At 46.0% G+C, this 20,874-nt stretch overlaps 1 protein-coding gene across 1 annotated transcript in view; it reads left to right on the top strand.

The window, feature by feature from the left end:
* The window catches only part of LOC115140198 (histone-lysine N-methyltransferase NSD3-like), a 28,166-nt gene extending 7,536 nt beyond the window's left edge, over positions 1 to 20,630 (top strand). Inside the window, 19 exon segments of the mRNA XM_029678388.2 lie at positions 64 to 208; positions 398 to 498; positions 640 to 685; positions 809 to 939; positions 1,020 to 1,145; positions 1,466 to 1,592; positions 2,014 to 2,217; positions 2,344 to 2,523; positions 3,348 to 3,494; positions 6,218 to 6,374; positions 7,254 to 7,456; positions 7,616 to 7,728; positions 9,433 to 9,579; positions 9,651 to 9,773; positions 10,093 to 10,209; positions 10,395 to 10,536; positions 10,945 to 11,051; positions 15,921 to 16,116; positions 16,209 to 20,630. Coding sequence (XP_029534248.2) covers positions 64 to 208; positions 398 to 498; positions 640 to 685; positions 809 to 939; positions 1,020 to 1,145; positions 1,466 to 1,592; positions 2,014 to 2,217; positions 2,344 to 2,523; positions 3,348 to 3,494; positions 6,218 to 6,374; positions 7,254 to 7,456; positions 7,616 to 7,728; positions 9,433 to 9,579; positions 9,651 to 9,773; positions 10,093 to 10,209; positions 10,395 to 10,536; positions 10,945 to 11,051; positions 15,921 to 16,116; positions 16,209 to 16,477 — 2,781 coding nt within the window. The 3' untranslated portion in view covers positions 16,478 to 20,630.
* The last annotated feature ends 244 nt before the right edge of the window (positions 20,631 to 20,874 follow it).

The following is a 20,874-nucleotide window of genomic DNA, read 5'->3' as shown; positions in this document are numbered from 1 at the left end:
GTTGTTGTCGCTCTAAACTGAATTGAAGCATTTATTTCTAAGTGGAGTTTTTTTTCTTCCCAGCAGGGCTGTAGAGTTAAGCCAGAACCCAGTCCAGAGGAAGAGGGTGATGAGGGAGAGGAGAGAAAGGAGAAGGAGGAGAAGAGAAGTGACCAGGAAGCAGCACAGCACACCTCCTCTCCTGGGTCTCAGCACAGCACCCCACCAGGTACATAACACTTCTACAGCAGTGTTTGTGCATGCGTGTGTATGCACATGTGTTTGGACGTTTTCTGGGTCCTCTGGTGATGGCTGCTGGAATATGTAAATATTGTGTTTGTGTGAATATGTTCCCCAATATGTTCCCCACAGATCAGACCTTTAACCAGGTGTTTAACCAGGTGTCTCATTCATGTAGGTTCTCAGGAGCGTAAGCAGCAGCGCAGGTCAGTGAGGAGCAGATCTGAGTCAGAGAAAGGCTGTGAGGCCGTTCCCAAGAAGAAGACCAAAAAGGAACAGGTACCAACCTGCTACTACCACCTACTGTTCTGTTCCCCTCTGTAGTGTTGCATGTTCTTTCACTCTGTTCTCTAGAGGAGGATTGCAATACAATATAAATATTTTCAACATCCCTCTCTCGCTTTCTCTGTCTCCCTGCAGGCTGAGATGGCTCCTGAGACCACTCTGAGAACAGGCTCACAGAAAGGTAGACTCCAGCTCTGTCCTATGACTCTCTTTCCCATCCTGCTCTAAGCATACTGGCTTTGTTTAACTTGTTGGGGGAAGCAGTGTTGTGGAGGTGTGTGTTAACGTGTGGTATGGTGTGTAGGAGCCAGTGAGATCTCGGATGCCTGTAAGCCTCTGAAGAAACGCAGCAGAGCCTCCACAGACGTAGAGATGGCCTCCTCTCAGTACAGAGACACATCCGACTCTGACTCTAGAGGCCTCAACGATCCCCAGGTAAACAGACACACACACGCAAACACACACACAGACAGATACACACACTCACTCACTCATGCTCTCTCTCTCCTATGTAGAGTCTGTTTGGGAAGAGTTTGGACAGCCCAGCAGCAGTAGATGCCGACGCGTCAGACAGCCAGTCAGTGGACTCCAGTCTGTCCAGACAAGGAAGCAGCACAGCTAAGAGAGACACTGTCTGCCAGGTAGGCCAAGAGAGACACTGTCTGCCAGGTAGGCCAAGAGAAACACTGTCTGCCAGGTAGGCCAAGAGAAACACTGTCTGCCAGGTAGGCCAAGAGAGACACTGTCTGCCAGGTAGGCCAAGAGGGACACTGTCTGCCGGGTAGGCCAAGAAGGACACTGTATGGCCAGTAGGCCAAGAGGTCTCCTGTCCCATCCCCTTGTCATATTGTCTGTCTTTCTTCCTACTTTTCTCTCTCTCTGCTCTCTGTGTCTTTTTAAATAGCTGATACAAAAAAAAGGTTTTATACCCCATTGGTGATAACTCTTCCTCTGTGTGTAGATCTGTGAAGTGTATGGAGAGGGTCTGGTGTCGTGTGAGGGGGACTGCTGTCGGCTATTCCATCTGGAGTGCCTGGGCCTCACCTTCCTACCTGAGGGCACATTTACCTGTCTGGAATGTAGAAACGGTGAGACATGACACGATGTCACAACGTATACACTATGCATTTACATCCTAATCATTAATTGACCTGCACAACCATTAGACAAGTTCTCTTTGATTGCTCCTTTCATCTTTACAGTCTCATTTAGGCTGAAATGGCTGAAATGATTATTCAAATTATTCCAAGACACATCCTTCTACTTTGTGAATGCTAATGAAGCTATGAGTGTGAGTGTGAACAGAGAAAATACTGCTCAAGCCCTGATTATGCAAATGACCCTACAGACAAATCTCTGTGTGATTTCAGCCCAGCAGCCTAGTGCAGACATTGAGAGATTTCTCTGATGGAGGAATGAAAAGTCGACTGGAACTCACCTCTATCTCACCCCTTTGTCTCTGACACACACTCTCTCCCTCCCTCTCTTTGCCACCTCCCTCCTCTCTAGGCTCTCACTCGTGTTTCAGCTGTAAGACTGGGGTAGGGGAGGTGTTGCGCTGCTCTGTGGTTGGCTGCGGGCGATATTACCATGATGACTGTGTGCACAAACTCCCTGGTACTGTGGGGGGTGGTACGGGCGGGGGGTTCCACTGCCCCCAACATACCTGCACCACCTGCTGCCTGGAGAGAGACCTGCACCAAGCTGCCAAAGGTAGGGGGCAGAACACTGGTCTAGATGAAGGAGAGGAACGGAAGCCACGTTAGGCTTTTAAAATGCTCTCTCAAATACTGTAGGTGTTAAAGTCTCTCTCTCCCTCCCTTCCTCCCCCCCCCCTAGGACATATGATGCGATGTCTGCGCTGCCCGGTGGCGTACCACACAGGGGACAGCTGCGTTGCAGCGGGCAGTGTGGTCCTCACCCACCACATCATGATCTGCAGCAGCCATGGCATCACCAAGAGGAACGGCCTCCTCTCCTCACCCGTCAACGTGACCTGGTGCTTCCTCTGTGCCCGAGGTAAGATCTATCTCTCACTTTAGACCTCCTGTAGGGGTACCCACCCTGACTCACTCACCTTTTTCTGTGTCCCAAATGGCATCCTATTCGCTATATAGTCCATTACTATTGACCAGGGCCCCTGACCCACTGTCTCTTTAAGGGAAGCTTCCAGATTCAGCCCCTCTGGAGGACAGCAGGGGGAGGGATGTTGCTTTGTCCTGCCCCTTAGGCAAGCGTTTGAGTGAATAGAGCCATAGCTACAACTTAACCAACTCCTTCTGTTCCTCTCAGAGTTATCCAGAGCTTCCATTCATGTTGGTTCCTGTGATCATGGCCTGCCAATTGTGACCCTCTGTCTCTCTCTCTGAATCTGATCCCCTCTAATCTAGTCTTCTCTAATCATTCAACTCTATAACACTTTATTTATTCCCATAGAGATAATTGATGTGTGATGCTCTCGCTGAGACCACAGAGGCTTAGCTGAGCTCAGATACACCACCGCAGCAGCAGGAGGAGGAGAGTACTGGTCCACTGAGCTCTGTCTGTGTTTGGAAAAAATGTCATTGAGCCTTCACTTATGATGCATTTGCCTGTTTGTGAATGTATTAGTGACATTTATCCCCGTGGTTACTAAAAGCAGTTGATTCTCAATTTCTTATAAGCGAAGTGCACTGTATATCTACAGAATTCTGTTTGGACGACTCTTTCATTTAACTTATTACTCAGTTTTTTTCTCTCGTTTATGTGTTCTAACAGCGTATGTGTTCTTTCTTTCCTGTGGAATCATGGGTACTGTAGTCTGATTGCGGCTCACCCCATCTCTTCCTGTGTGTCTTGTGTAGGACTGTTAGTGCAGGACCTTACTGACATCATATTAAGTTCATATGCCTATAAGTCCCACTACCTTCTGACTGAGTCAAATCGTGCTGAGTTGAAATTACCTATGATTCCCTCTTCTTGGACAGCTACCAAAAAGAATATTGGGAAAGGTAACATAACTGTTTTACTCTCTCTCCCTTTTCCTACTGGTGCGTGTGTATGTGTGTTTTGAATGTGTCTAGACTTCCCACATTTGATTTGTTATTCCTCTTTATTGCTTGGTTCTGCCTCTAAAGTGTGAACAGACAATCTGCTGCTATTAATGTTACAACAGGGCTTAAATAACCTGTCAGGGAGCCTAACATGCACCGGTTCAACAGGAACCACGTTAACAAAGTGTTAGACATTCAGCTCGTCTCTGTGAAACGATGGAATGGGACACACAAACCCAAAATAGAATCTGTACAAGCAGACCATAGCACACTGTAACATAACATCATCCCATTTCATCATCATCAATGGGAAGGGTGATGACCTGTCTCACTAGGTTATTGTACATCCTGTAAGGGGCTTGTTGCTGCTGAAGTCACACATGGTTATTTTACGCCCTGTCTGTCTGAGGGCTGGTTGCTGCTGAAGTCACAAACACGGTTATTTTACACCCTGTCTGTCTGAGGGCTTGTTGCTGCTGAAGTCACAAACACGGTTATTTTACGCCCTGTCTGTCTGAGGGCTTGTTGCTGCTGAAGTCACAAACACAGTTATTTTATGCCCTGTCTGTCTGAGGGCTTGTTGCTGCTGAAGTCACACAGTTATTTTACACCCTGTCTGTCTGAGGGCTTGTTACTGCTGAAGTCACAAACACAGCTATTTTACGCCCTGTCTGTCTGAGGGCTTGTTACTGCTGAAGTCACAAACACAGTTATTTTACGCCCTGTCTGAAGGCTTGTTGCTGCTGAAGTCACAAACAGTTATTTTACGCCCTGTCTGTCTGAGGGCTTGTTGCTGCTGAAGTCACAAACACAGTTATTTTACGCCCTGTCTGTCTGAGGGCTTGTTGCTGCTGAAGTCACAAACACAGCTATTTTACGCCCTGTCTGTCTGAGGGCTTGTTGCTGCTGAAGTCACAAACACAGTTATTTTACGCCCTGTCTGTCTGAGGGCTTGTTGCTGCTGAAGTCACAAACACAGTTATTTTATGCCCTGTCTGTCTGAGGGCTTGTTGCTGCTGAAGTCACACAGTTATTTTACGCCCTGTCTGTCTGAGGGCTTGTTACTGCTGAAGTCACAAACACAGCTATTTTACGCCCTGTCTGTCTGAGGGCTTGTTACTGCTGAAGTCACAAACACAGTTATTTTACGCCCTGTCTGAAGGCTTGTTGCTGCTGAAGTCACAAACAGTTATTTTACGCCCTGTCTGTCTGAGGGCTTGTTGCTGCTGAAGTCACAAACACAGTTATTTTACGCCCTGTCTGTCTGAGGGCTTGTTGCTGCTGAAGTCACAAACACAGCTATTTTACGCCCTGTCTGTCTGAGGGCTTGTTGCTGCTGAAGTCACAAACACAGTTATTTTACGCCCTGTCTGTCTGAGGGCTTGTTGCTGCTGAAGTCACAAACACAGCTATTTTACGCCCTGTCTGTCTGAGGGCTTGTTGCTGCTGAAGTCACAAACACAGTTATTTTACGCCCTGTCTGTCTGAGGGCTTGTTGCTGCTGAAGTCACAAACACAGTTATTTTACGCCCTGTCTGTCTGAGGGCTTGTTGCTGCTGAAGTCACAAACACAGTTATTTTACGCCCTGTCTGTCTGAGGGCTTGTTGCTGCTGAAGGAACACAACTTCTTTGCTTTAGCACTTTGATCCTGTCTTCATCTGAAAGACTAAATCTAATGGTGTTATTTTGATGACTGCTAAGTTCTGTTTTTGAATGAAAATAATTGTCCCTCATTTATCTGCTGCTCTCACTTTACTGCGATCTGTCTTGGATGTTTACTGTCTCATTTTGAGGTATTGCTTTGTTAAGGAGTTAATTATTCCAAGAAATATTGATTGTGATAGATTATAGCTCATAGCAGTTATACTATTCCTCACAAGCACATCAATTCGATGAAGAAATCAATGTTTGAATAAAATGCTGACAGTCTTCCTTCTAGTTGACATATAATGTGATTATTACTCATCAATGATATTACCCATTTGACGTTTAAAACATTCACAACCACATGCGGTTTAAATGAGATTCCATCCAAGACTATGTGGAGTACAGTGGTGCAGGGAAGTGAAACATCCCCCTTTACAAGCAGGAGTGCATGGCAGCTTTGTGCCGTTCTGTTGTTTTGGTAATAGTTTGTGATTTATGGTTTATTTACAGATGTATTATTATCATGGGTGCTATAGCATGTGTTGTGATTGTACAATGGGCCTTGTACTCTAAACCTGCCTGTCAGACATTCCATTACACCATCAATGACTGACTGCTGAGGTAAAAGCAGAGGACCACAGCAATGTCAACACTGCTTTCGCTTATCAAAATGGTGTCCACAACAGCATAGTTTTCATCTACATAAAGCAATCTTTATTATATTGTGGGAGTTAGAATAATTTCTAACAATGTGACTCGTTTGGGAAAAACTCAAGAGATATCTATCCTTAGCCACTTCTCATACACATGAAACGAGCGGATGCAATGTCACAATGGCTCCACCTATTTCTCTGGATTACTATATTACTTACTTGGGCAAAGCATTGCTCACAGTGTAAAGTGAAGTGGTTGAATGACTGGCATGCCTAAGGATGAGGCTTAGAGTGTGGTGGCCCCTAGTGCCCAGGTGTGGAAGTACATTCCCTAACCCTGTGCTACTCTTTTCTCTCTCTACACATACACACACCTGCAGGAGAGAAGCTGCTGTGCTGTGCATTGTGCCCGGCGTCGTTCCACCCAGAGTGTTTGGAGATGGAGATGCCAGAGGGGGCGTGGTCCTGCAGGGAGTGTAGGGCAGGAAAGAAACCCCACTACAAACAGATCGTCTGGGTCAAACTGGGAAACTACAGGTTAGCAGCATGAGTTGACGCACACCTAAAATATGTTGGAGAGGAGGTTACTAATGGTATAGTAAACATATGTAAAAAATAAGGGAAGATACTTCCCAACGGACACCAGAACTTCTACAGACGTGTAAGCTGGAGCATTGGTACATTGTGGGAGGCAACCAGTCTGTCTAGAGCAGGAGTGGGAAACCTTTTGGCTCGGGGGCCACATCGGGATTTTGAAATTCAACGGAGGGACGCATTTTTGTTAAAATGTATTTGTGGGGGCCTCCCGAGTGGCGCAGCGGTCTAAGGAACTGCATCTAGGTGCTTGAGGCATCACTACAGACCCGGGTTTGATCCCAGGCTGTGTCACAGCTGGCCGTGACTGGGAGACTCATGAGGCGGCGCACAATTGGCCCAGCGTTGTCCGGGTTAGGAGACGGTTTGGCAAGCCGATATTTCCTTGGCCCATCGCGCTCTAGCGACTCCTGTGGCGGGCCGGGCGCATGCACGCTGACACGGTCACCAGGTGTACGGTGTTTCCTCCGACACATTGGTGCGGCTGGCTTCCAGGTTAAGCGGGCATTGTGTCAAGAGGCAGTGCGGCTTGGCTGGGTCGTGTTTCGGAGGACGCACGGCTCTTCGACCTTCGCCTCTCCCTAGTCCGTATGGGAGTTGCAGCGATGAGACAAAACTGTAACTACTAATTGGATACCATGAAATTGGGCAGAAAAAAGGGCAAAAAAAGAAATTGGTATTAATGTCTCGCGGGCCAGATTGAAGTGCCCAGCAGGCCGTACTTTGCACCCACCCCACCACTCATAGCTAGCTGTAACTTCTGGACTGGTAACATTCTTTCTTTCCCGATGTTCCATGCTGTCCCCTGTCTGTCCCCATCAGGTGGTGGCCAGCGGAGATCTGTAACCCTCGCCTGGTGCCTCCCAACATCCAGACGCTCCGTCACGACATCGGAGAATTCCCCGTCTTCTTCTTTGGTTCCCATGACTACTACTGGATCAACCAGGGCCGTGTGTTCCCCTACGTGGAGAATGACAAAACCCCTGTCACTGGCCAAATCAACATCAACAAGACCTTCAAGAAAGGTGAGGCCACCTTGGCTCTGTGCCCTGTGCTACAATAGATTGGGAATCGTCAAGGGAAACTATGAAATGGACTATTGGTTCTTGAGTGAAATGATAATGCCTTGACCCTGAGTGTGTGAGACAGGCACAGTGTAATTCCATCCCTTCTGTGTGTGTCAGCTCTGGAGGAGGCTGCTCGCAGGTTCCAGGAGCTCAAGGCTCAGAGGGAGAGCAGGGAGGCCCTGGAGCAGGAACGCAACTCACGCAAACCCTCACCATACAAGTTCATCAAGGTAATATATCCAGTCATACTATATACACCCCAGTGGAGGCTGCTGAGGGGAGGACGGCTCATAATAATGGCTGGAACGGAGCAAATGGAATTGCATCAAACCATGTGTATGATCTATTTGATGTCATTCCTCTGATTCCGCTCCAGCCACAACCACGAGCTCGTCTTCCCCAATTAAGGTGCCACCAACCTCCTGTGATACACCCCTGCCCTACAAACACATCCCCTGCCTTACAAACACATCCCCTGCCCTACAAACACATCCCCTGCCTTACAAACACATCCCCTGCCCTACAAACACATCCCCTGCCTTACAAACACATCCCCTGCCCTACAAACACATCCCCTGCCCTACAAACACATCCCCTGCCCTACAAACACATCCCCTGCCCTACAAACACATCCCCTGCCTTACAAACACATCCCCTGCCTTACAAATACATCCCTGCCTTACACATCCCCTGCCTTACAAACACATCCCCTGCCTTACAAACACATCCCCTGCCTTACAAACACATCCCCTGCCTTACAAACACATCCCCTGCCTTACAAACACATCCCCTGCCTTACAAACACATCCCCTGCCTTACAAACACATCCCCTGCCTGCCTACAAACACATCCCCTGCCTCCCCTACAAACACATCCCCTGCCCTACAAACACATCCCCTGCCTTACAAACACATCCCCTGCCTTACAAACACATCCCCTGCCCTCCCCTGCCCTACAAACACATCCCCTGCCTTACAAACACATCCCCTGCCTTACAAACACATCCCCTGCCTTACAAACACATCCCCTGCCCTACAAACACATCCCCTGCCCTACAAACACATCCCCTGCCCTACAAACACATCCCCTGCCCTACAAACACATCCCCTGCCCTACAAACACATCCCCTGCCCTACAAACACATCCCCTGCCTTACAAGCCTTACAAACACATCCCCTTCCTTACAAACACATCCCCTGCCCAAACACATCCCCTGCCTTACAAACACATCCCCTGCCCTACAAACACATCCCCTGCCCTACAAACACATCCCCTGCCTTACAAACACATCCCCTGCCTTACAAACACATCCCCTGCCCTACAAACACATCCCCTGCCCTACAAACACATCCCCTGCCCTACAAACACATCCCCTGCCTTACAAACACATCCCCTGCCTTACAAACACATCCCCTGCCCTACAAACACATCCCCTGCCTTACAAACACATCCCCTGCCCTACAAACACATCCCCTGCCCTACAAACACATCCCCTGCCCTACAAACACATCCCCTGCCTTACAAACACATCCCCTGCCTTACAAACACATCCCCTGCCTTACAAACACATCCCCTGCCCTACAAACACATCCCCTGCCCTACAAACACATCCCCTGCCCTACAAACACATCAAACACATCCCCTGCCCTACAAACACATCCCCTGCCTTACAAACACATCCCCTGCCTTACAAACACATCCCCTGCCTTACAAACACATCCCCTGCCTTACAAACACATCCCCTGCCCTACAAACACATCCCCTGCCCTACAAACACATCCCCTGCCCTACAAACACATCCCCTGCCTTACAAACACATCCCCTGCCCTACAAATCTTCTGCCATATAAAGTCTTGCTTTGCAGAACAAAATGGATTGAGCTGAAAGAGACCTCTTTATATCTCATTGTGACATTGTTGTCATGTCTCTCTCAGTCCAACAAGCCAGTGGGAAAGGTGCAGGTGCACATAGCCGACCTGTCAGAAATCCCACGATGCAACTGTAAACCCACAGACCAACACCCCTGCAGCCTGGACTCCCAATGTCTCAACCGCATGCTGCAGTATGAGTGTCACTCACAGGTTGGTGTGTGTGTGTTTGTGTGTGTGTGTTTGCGTGTGCAGCCCTATTCAGCCCTGTTTTCCTGTCCTAGGTGTGTCCAGCAGGTGATAGCTGTGAGAACCAATGCTTCTCGAAGCGTCTGTACTCTGAGACAGAGGTCATTAAGACAGAGGGTTGCGGCTGGGGCCTCAAGACCAACCAGGCCCTCAGGAAGGTGAGTGAGGGCCACTGGGGTGGACGTAGTGTGGGACCTGGTTCTGTTTCTATCCCTAGACCCTAACCCTTTAGGTGTCCTTTGAAATGGATTGGCATTAGCAGCATTGTGAGGGTTCCACCTAGCCTGTCATATTGTTTGAACCTATCCAAACCTTTCAGATCTGTGAACAGGCTTAGGGAACGGGGCTAAAGACCAACATGGAACCGAGCCTGTGTATGTGTAGATCAGAGATGATTATTAATAACACCACAGGTGTGTTTTGTTGTAAGTATTGATATGTATTATGTTTTGTATGTGCTCTGTGCCTCTTCCGCAGGGAGATTTTGTGACAGAGTACGTGGGAGAGGTGATAGATTCAGAGGAGTGCCAGCAGCGAATCAAACGCGCTCATGAGAACCACGTGACCGACTTCTACATGCTCACTCTCACCAAGGTAATGACATTTTAGACTTTGTCCCAGTAGTCTGAAATGGGCTCCTTTAATTGACACCTTCACCTCATGACCGGTAATACATAGTATGTGTATGAATCTGTCTCTCTCACTGTTCAGTAGTGTGCGTCTCTTGGCTGTGTGTGGGGGGGTCTAACGGTGTGTGTGTGTGTGTGTGTGTGCTTCAGGACCGGGTGATAGATGCCGGGCCCAAAGGGAACTCCTCTCGCTTCATTAACCACAGCTGCAGCCCCAACTGTGAGACACAGAAATGGACTGTCAACGGAGACATACGCATAGGCCTCTTCACCCTGTGTGACATGGAGGCTGGTGAGGAGAGCAGCACACACACGTTCTGTATCTTTGTTGTTTGATCTCTCTGATCGATCTCCTGTCTCCTGCAGGCATTGAGCTGACGTTTAACTATAATCGTCTGTGTGTGTTTTCTGTAGGCATTGAGCTGACGTTTAACTATAATCGTCTGTGTGTGTTTTCTGTAGGCACTGAGCTGACGTTTAACTATAATCGTCTGTGTGTGTCTCCTGCAGGCACTGAGCTGACGTTTAACTATAATCGTCTGTGTGTGTCTCCTGCAGGCACTGAGCTGACGTTTAACTATAATCGTCTGTGTGTTTTCTGCAGGCATTGAGCTGACGTTTAACTATAATCGTCTGTGTGTGTTTTCTGTAGGCACTGAGCTGACGTTTAACTATAATCGTCTGTGTGTGTGTTCTGTAGGCACTGAGCTGACGTTTAACTATAATCTGGACCTTATGGGTAACAGAAGGTCTTCGTGCCACTGTGGTGCTGAGAACTGCTCTGGCTTCCTGGGGGTGCGGCCTACGGTACGAGACACACCCACATTCTCATTATGACTGCATCATGTAGGAATCAAGTAACATGTTACTGATGTCTCACCTCAGCAGATCCCTGCTGTCCATGGTTTGTCTGCCATGTTGTCGAAATCAAATAAAATCTTATTGGTCACATACACATGGTTAGCAGATGTTAATGCGAGTGTAGTGAAATGCTTGTGCTTCTAGTTCCGACAGTGCAGTAATATTTAACAAGTAATCTAACAAATTCACAACGACTACGTTATACACACAAATGTAAAGGGATGAATAAGAATGTACATATAAATAAATGGATGAGCGATGGCTGTGCGGCATAGGCAAGATGCAGTAGATGATAGAGTACAGTATGTACAGTGGGGCAAAAAAGTATTTAGTCAGCCACCAATTGTGCAAGTTCTCCCACTTAAAAAGATGAGCGAGGCCTGTAATTTTCATTATAGGTACACTTCAACTATGACAGACAAAATGAGAAAAAGATCCAGAAAATCACATTCTGGGATTTTTAATGAATTTATTTGCAAATTATGGTGGAAAATAAGTATTTGGTCACCTACAAACAAGCAAGATTTCTGGCTCTCACAGACCTGTAACTTCTTCTTTAAGAGGCTCCTCTGTCCTCCACTCGTTACCTGTATTAATGGCACCTGTTTGAACTTGTTATCAGTATAAGAGACACCTGTCCACAATCTCAAACAGTCACACTCCAAACTCCACTATGGCCAAGACCAAAGAGCTGTCAAAGGACACCAGAAACAAAATTGTAGACCTGCACCAGGCTGGGAAGACTGAATCTGCAATAGGTAAGCAGCTTGGTTTGAAGAAATTAACTGTGAGAGCAATTATTAGGAAATGGAAGACATACAAGACCACTAATCTCCCTCGATCTGGGGCTCCACGCAAGATCTCACCCCGTGGGGTCAAAATGATCACAAGAACGGTGAGCAAAAATCCCAGAACCACACGGGGGGGACCTAGTGAATGACCTGCAGAGAGCTAGGACCAAAGTAACAAAGCCTACCATCAGTAACACACTACGCAGCCAGGGACTCAAATCCTGCAGTGCCAGACGTGTCCCCCTGCTTAAGCCAGTACATGTCCAGGACCATCTGAAGTTTGCTAGAGAGCATTTGGATGACCCAGAAGAAGATTGGGAGAATGTCATATGGTCAGATGAAACCAAAATGTAACTTTTTGGTAAAAACTCAACTCGTCGTGTTTGGAGGACAAAGAATGCTGAGTTGCATCCAAAGAACACCATACCTACTGTGAAGCATGGGGGTGGAAACATCATGCTTTGGGGCTGTTTTTCTGCAAAGGGACCAGGATGACTGATCCGTGTAATGGAAAGAATGAATGGGGCCATGTATCGTGAGATTTTGAGTTGAAACCTCCTTCCATCCGCAAGGGCATTGAAGATGAAACGTGGCTGGGTCTTGATTTACATTTACATTTACATTTAAGTCATTTAGCAGACGCTCTTATCCAGAGCGACTTACAAATTGGTGCTTTCACCTTTCACCTTACAATAGTGCATCTAGGTCTTTTAAGGGGGGGGAGGGGGGGGGGTGAGAAGGATTACTTTATCCTATCCTAGGTATTCCTTAAAGAGGTGGGGTTTCAGGTGTCTCCGGAAGGTGGTGATTGACTCTGCTGTCCTGGCGTCGTGAGGGAGTTTGTTCCACCATTGGGGCCAGAGCAGCGAACAGTTTTGACTGGGCTGAGCGGGAACTGTACTTCCTCAGTGGTAGGGAGGCGAGCAGGCCAGAGGTGGATGAACGCAGTGCCCTTGTTTGGGTGTAGGGCCTGATCAGAGCCTGGAGGTACTGAGGTGCCGTTCCCCTCACAGCTCCGTAGGCAAGCACCATGGTCTTGTAGCGGATGCGAGCTTCAACTGGAAGCCAGTGGAGAGAGCGGAGGAGCGGGGTGACGTGAGAGAACTTGGGAAGGTTGAACACCAGACGGGCTGCGGCGTTCTGGATGAGTTGTAGGGGTTTAATGGCACAGGCAGGGAGCCCAGCCAACAGCGAGTTGCAGTAATCCAGACGGGAGATGACAAGTGCCTGGATTAGGACCTGCGCCGCTTCCTGTGTGAGGCAGGGTCGTACTCTGCGGATGTTGTAGAGCATGAACCTACAGGAACGGGCCACCGCCTTGATGTTATTTGAGAACGACAGGGTGTTGTCCAGGATCACGCCAAGGTTCTTAGCGCTCTGGGACGAGGACACAATGGAGTTGTCAACCGTGATGGCGAGATCATGGAACGGGCAGTCCTTCCCCGGGAGGAAGAGCAGCTCCGTCTTGCCGAGGTTCAGCTTGAGGTGATGATCCGTCATCCACACTGATGTCTGCCAGACATGCAGAGATGCGATTCGCCACCTGGTCGTCAGAAGGGGGAAAGGAGAAGATTAATTGTGTGTCGTCTGCATAGCAATGATAGGAGAGACCATGTGAGGTTATGACAGAGCCAAGTGACTTGGTGTATCATTGATCCCAAACAATGATCCCAAACACACCGCCCGGGCAACGAAGGAGTGGCTTTGTAAGAAGCATTTCAAGGTCCTGGAGTGGCCTAGCCAGTCTCCAGATCTCAACCCCATAGAAAATCTTTGGAGGGAGTTGAAAGTCCGTGTTGCCCAGCAACAGCCCCAAAACATCACTGCTCTAGAGGAGATCTGCATGGAGGAATGGGCCAAAATACCAGCAACAGTGTGTGAAAACCTTGTGAAGACTTACAGAAAACATTTGACCTGGTATATAACAAAGTAAATCAAATCAAATCACAAAGTATTGAGAAACTTTTGTTATTGACCAAATACTTATTTTCCACCATAATTTGCAAATAAATTCATTATAAATCCTACAATGTGATTTTCTGGATTTTTTTCCTCATTCTGTCTGTCATAGTTGAAGTGTACACATTTACACATTTAAGTCATTTAGCAGACACTCTTATCTATGATGACAATTACAGGCCTCTCATCTTTTTAAGTGGGAGAACTTGCACAATTGGTGGCTGACTAAATACTTTTTTGCCCCACTGTACATATGAGGTGAGTAATGTAGGATGTAATGTAGGATGTAAACATTATTAAAGTGGCATTATTTAAAGTGACTAGTGATACATTTATTAAATCCGTTTATTTAAGTGGCCAGAGATTTTAGTCTGTATGTTGGCAGCAGCCTTGAGATCGAAGCTGTTTTTCAGTCTCTTGGTCCCTGCTTTGATGCACCTGTACTGACCTCGCCTTCTGGATGATAGCGGGATGAACAGGCAGTGGCTCGGGTGGTTGCTGTCCTTGATGATCTTTATGGCCTTCCTGTGACATCGGGTACTGTAGATAGTTTGCCCCCAGTGATGCATTGTGCAGACCGCACTACCCTCTGGAGAGCCTTGCTGTTGAGGGCGGTGCAGTTGCCATACCAGGCGGTGATACAGCCAGACAGGATGTTCTCGATTGTGCATCTGTAAAAGTTTGTCAGTGTTTTGGGTGACAAGCCACATTTTTTTAGCCTTCTGAGGTTGAAGAGGCGCTGTTGCGCCTTCTTCACCACACTGTCTATGTGGGTGCACCATTTCAGATTGTCTGTGATGTGTACGCCCAGGAACTTAAAACTTTCCACCTTCTCCACTACTGTACCATCAATGTGGATAGGGTGGTGCTCCCTCTGCTGTTTCCTGAAGTCCACGAACAGAACAAAGGAGATGATGACGTTGAGTGAGAGGTTATTTTCCTGACACCACACTCTGAGGGCCCTCACCTCCTCCCTGTAGGCCGTCTCGTCGTTGTTGGTAATCAAGCCTACCACTGTAGTGTCGTCTGCAAACTTGATGATTGAGTTGGAGGCGTGCATAGCCATGCAGTCGTGGGTGAACAGGGAGTACAGGAGAGGGCTCAGAACGTACCCTTGTGCGGCACCAGTGTTGAGGATCAGCGGGGTGGAGATGTTGTTTCCTACTTTCACCACCTGGGGGGCGGCCCGTCAAAGTCCAGGACCCAGTTGATGATGAGTTTGGAGGGTACTATGGTGTTAAATGCTGAGCTGTAGCCAGCATTTGTACATAGGTATTCCCCTTGTCTAGATGGGATTGTGCAGTGTGGTGGCGATTGCGTCGTCTGTTGACCTATTGGGGCGGTAAGCAATTTGGAGTGGGTCTAGGGTATCAGGTAAAGTAGAGGTGATGTGGTCCTTGACTAGTCTCTCAAAGCACTTTATGATGACATATAAGTGAGTGCTACAGGCGATAGTAATTTAGTTCAGTTACCTTAGCTTTCTTGGGAACAAGAACAATGGTAGTCATCTTGAGGACCGCAGACTGGGATAGGGTGCGATTGAATATGTCCATAAACACACCAGCTAGATGGTCTGCGCATGCTCTGAGAACGTGGCTAGGGATGCCGTCTGGGCCAACAGCCTTGCAAGGGTTAACACGCTTAAATGTTTTACTCACGTTGGCCATGGAGAAGGAGAGCCCACGGGCTTTGGTAGCGGGCCGTGTCAGTGGCACTGTATTGTCTTCAAAGCGAGTAAAGAAGTTGTTTCATTTGTCTGGGAGCAAAACGTCGATATCCGCGACGGGGCTGGTTTTCTTTTTGTAATTCGTGATTGACTGTAGACCCTGCCACATATGTCTCGTGTTTGAGCCGTCGCAATTCAACGGCTCAGACACGAGATGTATGTGGCAGGGTCTACATTCAATCACGGAGAACATCTAAAGGGTTATTCTGGTGATATAAAAGCTGGCCTAACAGGGCTGATAACTCCTCTCTCTCTCTCTCAGCTTTAACTAGGTACATTTTCAGAATGTCCCCGCTGAGCAGATTGTTAAACATCGTTGTTTTTCTGTCTGTCCATCAGAGTGCGGTGGTGGAGGAGAAGGCGAGGAACGCTAAACTGAAGCCCAAGAAGCGTAAGCTGCGACCGGAGGGAAAACACACACATGAGTACATCTGTTTCTGCTGTGGAGAGGGAGGAGAGCTGGTCATGTGTGACAAGAAGGACTGTCCTAAAGCTTACCACCTGCTGTGTCTCAACCTCACCAAACCTCCATATGGTACGCACTGTCTGTCTGTCTGTGTCTGTCTGTGTCTGTCTGTGTCTGTCTGTCTGTAAATCAGTAGTAACCTTTTCTCTGTGTATGTTTAGGCCGTTGGGAGTGCCCGTGGCATGACTGCAGTGTGTGTGGTGTCCTAGCCTCATCCCTCTGTGACTTCTGCCCTCGCTCCTTCTGCCGGGATCATGAGGGGGGGGCTCTCAGCCCCTCTACCCTAGAGGGCCGCCCCTGCTGCTCCAACCACAACCCTCTCAGTCCCCTGGGCCCCAACACCAACCCTGCACACACTCACACACACCCCCCTGGCACGGTCAGCGTCAAAGAGGAGCCACAGGACCCTGAGGAGGAGCACAGCCAGTAGGACTGAGAGTGAAGCTATCTCAAATAGCACCCTAATTCCTATATAGTGCACTAGAAATGTAGCACTATACCTTTATGGAATAGGGTGTGATTAGAGATGTGCCCTCAGGTGAGAGAGACCAGAATTGCAGCCACCAGTTACCCTTGAGATTCTCATGGGCTGGTGTGAGCGGTGAGAGTTGTTCTATACCAGAGATCGGAGCAGAGCTCCTCTGTGTCTAAGGATAGTGGGAGTGGAGGAGAGGGCATGGGGAGATGGAGAGGTGTGCCCATAGCCCTGCCTTTCTCTCCGGCCACTGACATCACCCCAAACACCCAGTGTTTCAGTTTCAACACTTCATGATTCTGTCATTTCTAGAGGCGTGGAAACTCCGTTAGTGTTCTTATGTTCTTGGTTAATCAGCACTTTGAATAACTCAGTGAGGGGGAAGAAGAGGGGGTGTAAACCTCCCTCCATCATGCTGCTTTTCTCTTTGTTTACTTCCTGTGAGCTGGGGTTGCTTGGCGCCCGTTGCCAGAGGCCAGGTGCCGTTTCACGCCCTTAGAAGGCTTTGCTGTGTGTTGATGAGACAGCAGAGCCAGGCCCAACACTCCTCTGCAACCCTCAACACTCCAAACATGATCTATTATCCCTATCTAGCTCTCCTTTCACAACGAGAAGAAAAACTGATTTGTGCAATTTTCAGGACTACACACTACATTCCGACATTCCTTATACCGGTTTTTGATATACTTATGAGTATAGATGAATATAAATATATATATATATATGTATGTTTGTTAATGTTTACAGACAGATTATCTCACTTCATCTCTGTGAGTGGTGTATTATTGTTTGTTTGTTTAGGTGTTTAGCAATGCGCAGATCTCCTTGTGAATATAGTCCTTCTAATAAGGTGAATTATAATGGCTTATAGTGTAATGGTATGACATCACATCATCATTACATGTAAGTTCCCCAGTCTCACTCTCTATTGTGTACATAATTGGCTCCTATTGTAAACCCCAGAATAAGAGGGGAGACATCAGTGTTATCCACAGCCCCCTTCACTGTATATCTATGGAAACAGAAATAAAAAGGCCGTTTTGGAGAGGAAGTTGCATTTCATTCAAATTGAGAGGTTGAGCAGCTTACGTTTGGTAATGATTTCCTCCTAAGTGAGTATTGTACAGATATGGTCCCAGTCTGTTTGTACACAGTACTGCAGCCCACCTAGAGGGAATCTTATTTCCATACACTGACCTGACAGATAGGTGGCTGTTCATTGGCCCTGTGTGCAGTAATGTAAGTGATGGTGTGTGTACTGTACTGTGCACTCAAATGTTTTGTTTTAAATTGTTCTGCTAAACCTTTTTAAAGCACTTTCACCATTTATTGCTACATACTTTAGGTACGTCATAACATACATGTATATAGTAGAACATATGACATTGTACATGCTTGAAATGGATACCTCTTTTCTGTAGTAATGTTGGAATTTTAAACTGTATTGTAATTTCTGCTAATAGGTCCAACGACATGATCCAAATATCTTTGAGAGACTGAAAACGTTCTCTGACACAAGTTACTGCCGACAACACTTTCTATTCTTTGCCCTAGTAGAACGACTAACGCCCTCATCTTAATTCAAGGTGTTAAGTACATTCAGTGGGTATTTATTTTCACTTTTTGTATGACTGTGTGCATCTCCACAAATTGGTTTTGTATAAACATTAAGTTAAACTTAAGTACAATGAAAAGATCATATTCTACAAACATATACATGTATTATGTAAAGTGTTTTTAATCTCTCATCCTCCTATGACAGATTTTTATAATTATATCACACCCTTTTTATACTAGTTGATTTATGTATCAAAAACACCTATTGGAAAATCGCTCCCTCCCAAAGTATTAAGTAACATATACTATGAAACAATAGGGAGCTTTACAATTGATGATTCTGTGTGTAGTTGTCTAATACATTTAACATGTTTTCTATTAGTGTAATGATTCCACAATGTTTAACAGCTGCTCATATGCCAGGCTGGCTGTGTTGTGACTCACTTTACTGATGTTGAAGCAGTTAAAAGCAAGTGAAAATTGTGATGTGAAGTAACCGAGCACTTCATTCAGCCTAAACTCGCATTATCATGATAAAACTACAAGATTAGTCTGCTAATCTTGTCTGAGCCTGTGCTTTTCTCTTCTCTGGTATGTTACCGACTGATTATGATTATGCCCGTAAAACGATAGCTCACCCATAAAGTTTGTCAAATGTTTCTATACCTCTGTTGTTTAGTGTCAAGCTGTCCACATTCAACGTCTGTCTTAACAAAATATAAATTAGATTGTGCCAATATCTTCTATTCATTTCGAATTGAAGCATGCTGTTTTCTCCTAAACCAGGTTAAACTCGACAGAATGGAATATGGACTCAGTTAGACTTAAGTAGAAGTATGGAAACGTCTATCAAATTAGATTTTAGGGTAAACTAACACTTTAATAGACATACTGCTCTCAAACCTGCCAAATTATCGTTTTTTTTTCAGATAGGTATTCGATTTAGATCATTTCAGTACTGGTCCACACAGCTCAGTATGGGGTGCATCAATGCACTTTTCCATATTTTTAACAAACTTTTAAAACTTGAAATATATTTCTTTCTTTACATTCTTTATTTTTGTATTTGTTCATGTTTTGTACTACAGTGCAATATGTTCAAGAACTTCATGAGTGTTTTACTGATAACTGATTTGACATGGTAGATGATAGATATTCGGCCTATTCATTCTGAGACTAATTTCAGATCCTGTACAGGAGTCACTAGTCTAACCGTCACTAAGTGAACATGTAAACCAGACCATTGTACACTCACCCCAACACACACCAGCAATTTGTGTAGAACTGTATCATTTTCACCCAAGACTATTGAAGCACCCCTTCCATTCTGAAAGAAGCGCAAATCTTTTCTGAATCTGTTCTTTTATCTGTTGAGGATATCTTTTGTATGCATCTTTGAAGCTACTTTGTTATGTTAAAAACAACCACATGTTAATGCTCTTTTATGTCATTGCATTGTCTTTTTATCCTCTTGGTATCGTACAGAGATTATCAAGGCCAAACCAAATAACCCTTATTTTTTGCACCTCCTTTTGAACTTACTCACTTTATGCCAGTTGAACTTGAACACATCATTCAGCCTGTACAATGCAGTATAGTCTGAGTGTGTGTTGCAGGTTGTCATTCTGTTTGTCACCGACATTATCGATTTGACCCATGTTTATACATGATCATATAGTGGCCATACTTTAGGAAAGACAGTTGGTTCTCACTGAAAGGGATGTCAGACAGTAGGGTTACGAAGATTAAGCTATCAAAGAATTATCTTCCAACACAGACTTTGAAAGTGGCCCTCTCTGAGTCATATGTGTCTACACCTTTCAGTTATTGTTTATTTTGTGCAATACTAGTTGTTATTTCTGTCATTACATGTGATTGACATGCTCTCCCAGATATTAGGAGGAACAGTGATTCCAGAGGAACTCATTTCACCACAGTCATGTAGTGAAAGTGCTCTGGTGAATCTGCTGGGGTTGTACCCAAAGCCATATATTTTAGAGAGTTGGGCCAACTTTTAAAATATTTATTATTGTTCTAATTCTAGACATTCAGTTACATAGCATTGTTTATGGCTGCCATAGAATATTGTTGTGTCATGTAAAATGCATCATAATTCAGAAACCTCAGTGTCACAACTCCTAAATATATGGCTCTGGTCGTACCCATCTCTCGATGTTGCTTCAATGACAAATTGGATGAACAAAAAGTGACCATATTATTTTACTGTTCAGCAGCCTGTGTTATATTGCATAATGTTAAGACTTGTACATAGATTGCATTGAACTTGCATAGGATCATGTTACTGTGGCGTGCTATTGCCTGTAAAATGTTGCTTCTAAATGTGTGTGACTGTGAGGATGACACTCTTTTTGTACATGACTGTCTTTTTATTTCAAACTATTGATTCTGTCTTTTCATTCTAAATGAGGTTGTGAGGTTGAGTTGGAGCTGAGGAGTTCAGACATGCCTGAAGTTTGACTTAAATAAAGCTGTACTGTGTCTCAGTGGAACTCATTTTGTCTTCATGGGAAATAAAATATCATACTTTCAATTGCCAGATGAAAATAATTTGTAGTAATTGGATGTATGTATTTTTTTGCTGTGATCTTCGGCCCTAGTAATCAAATGTGTTATTCTACCATTTGTCCACTAGAGGTTAACGTGACCGACAAGAAACTTTCTCCCCCGGGCATCATCGCTCTTGTAGGTCTCCAGTGACGAGGATGATGACAGGAAGGGAACGGTAGCTATCAGTGCGAACATTCATATGCAGAGAAAGACGTAAACACAGAGTT

The sequence above is a fragment of the Oncorhynchus nerka genome, linkage group LG13 (genome assembly GCF_034236695.1).
Source record: "Oncorhynchus nerka isolate Pitt River linkage group LG13, Oner_Uvic_2.0, whole genome shotgun sequence".
NCBI classification, from domain to species: domain Eukaryota; kingdom Metazoa; phylum Chordata; class Actinopteri; order Salmoniformes; family Salmonidae; genus Oncorhynchus; species Oncorhynchus nerka.
This window is presented reverse-complemented; position numbering and strand designations above follow the sequence as displayed.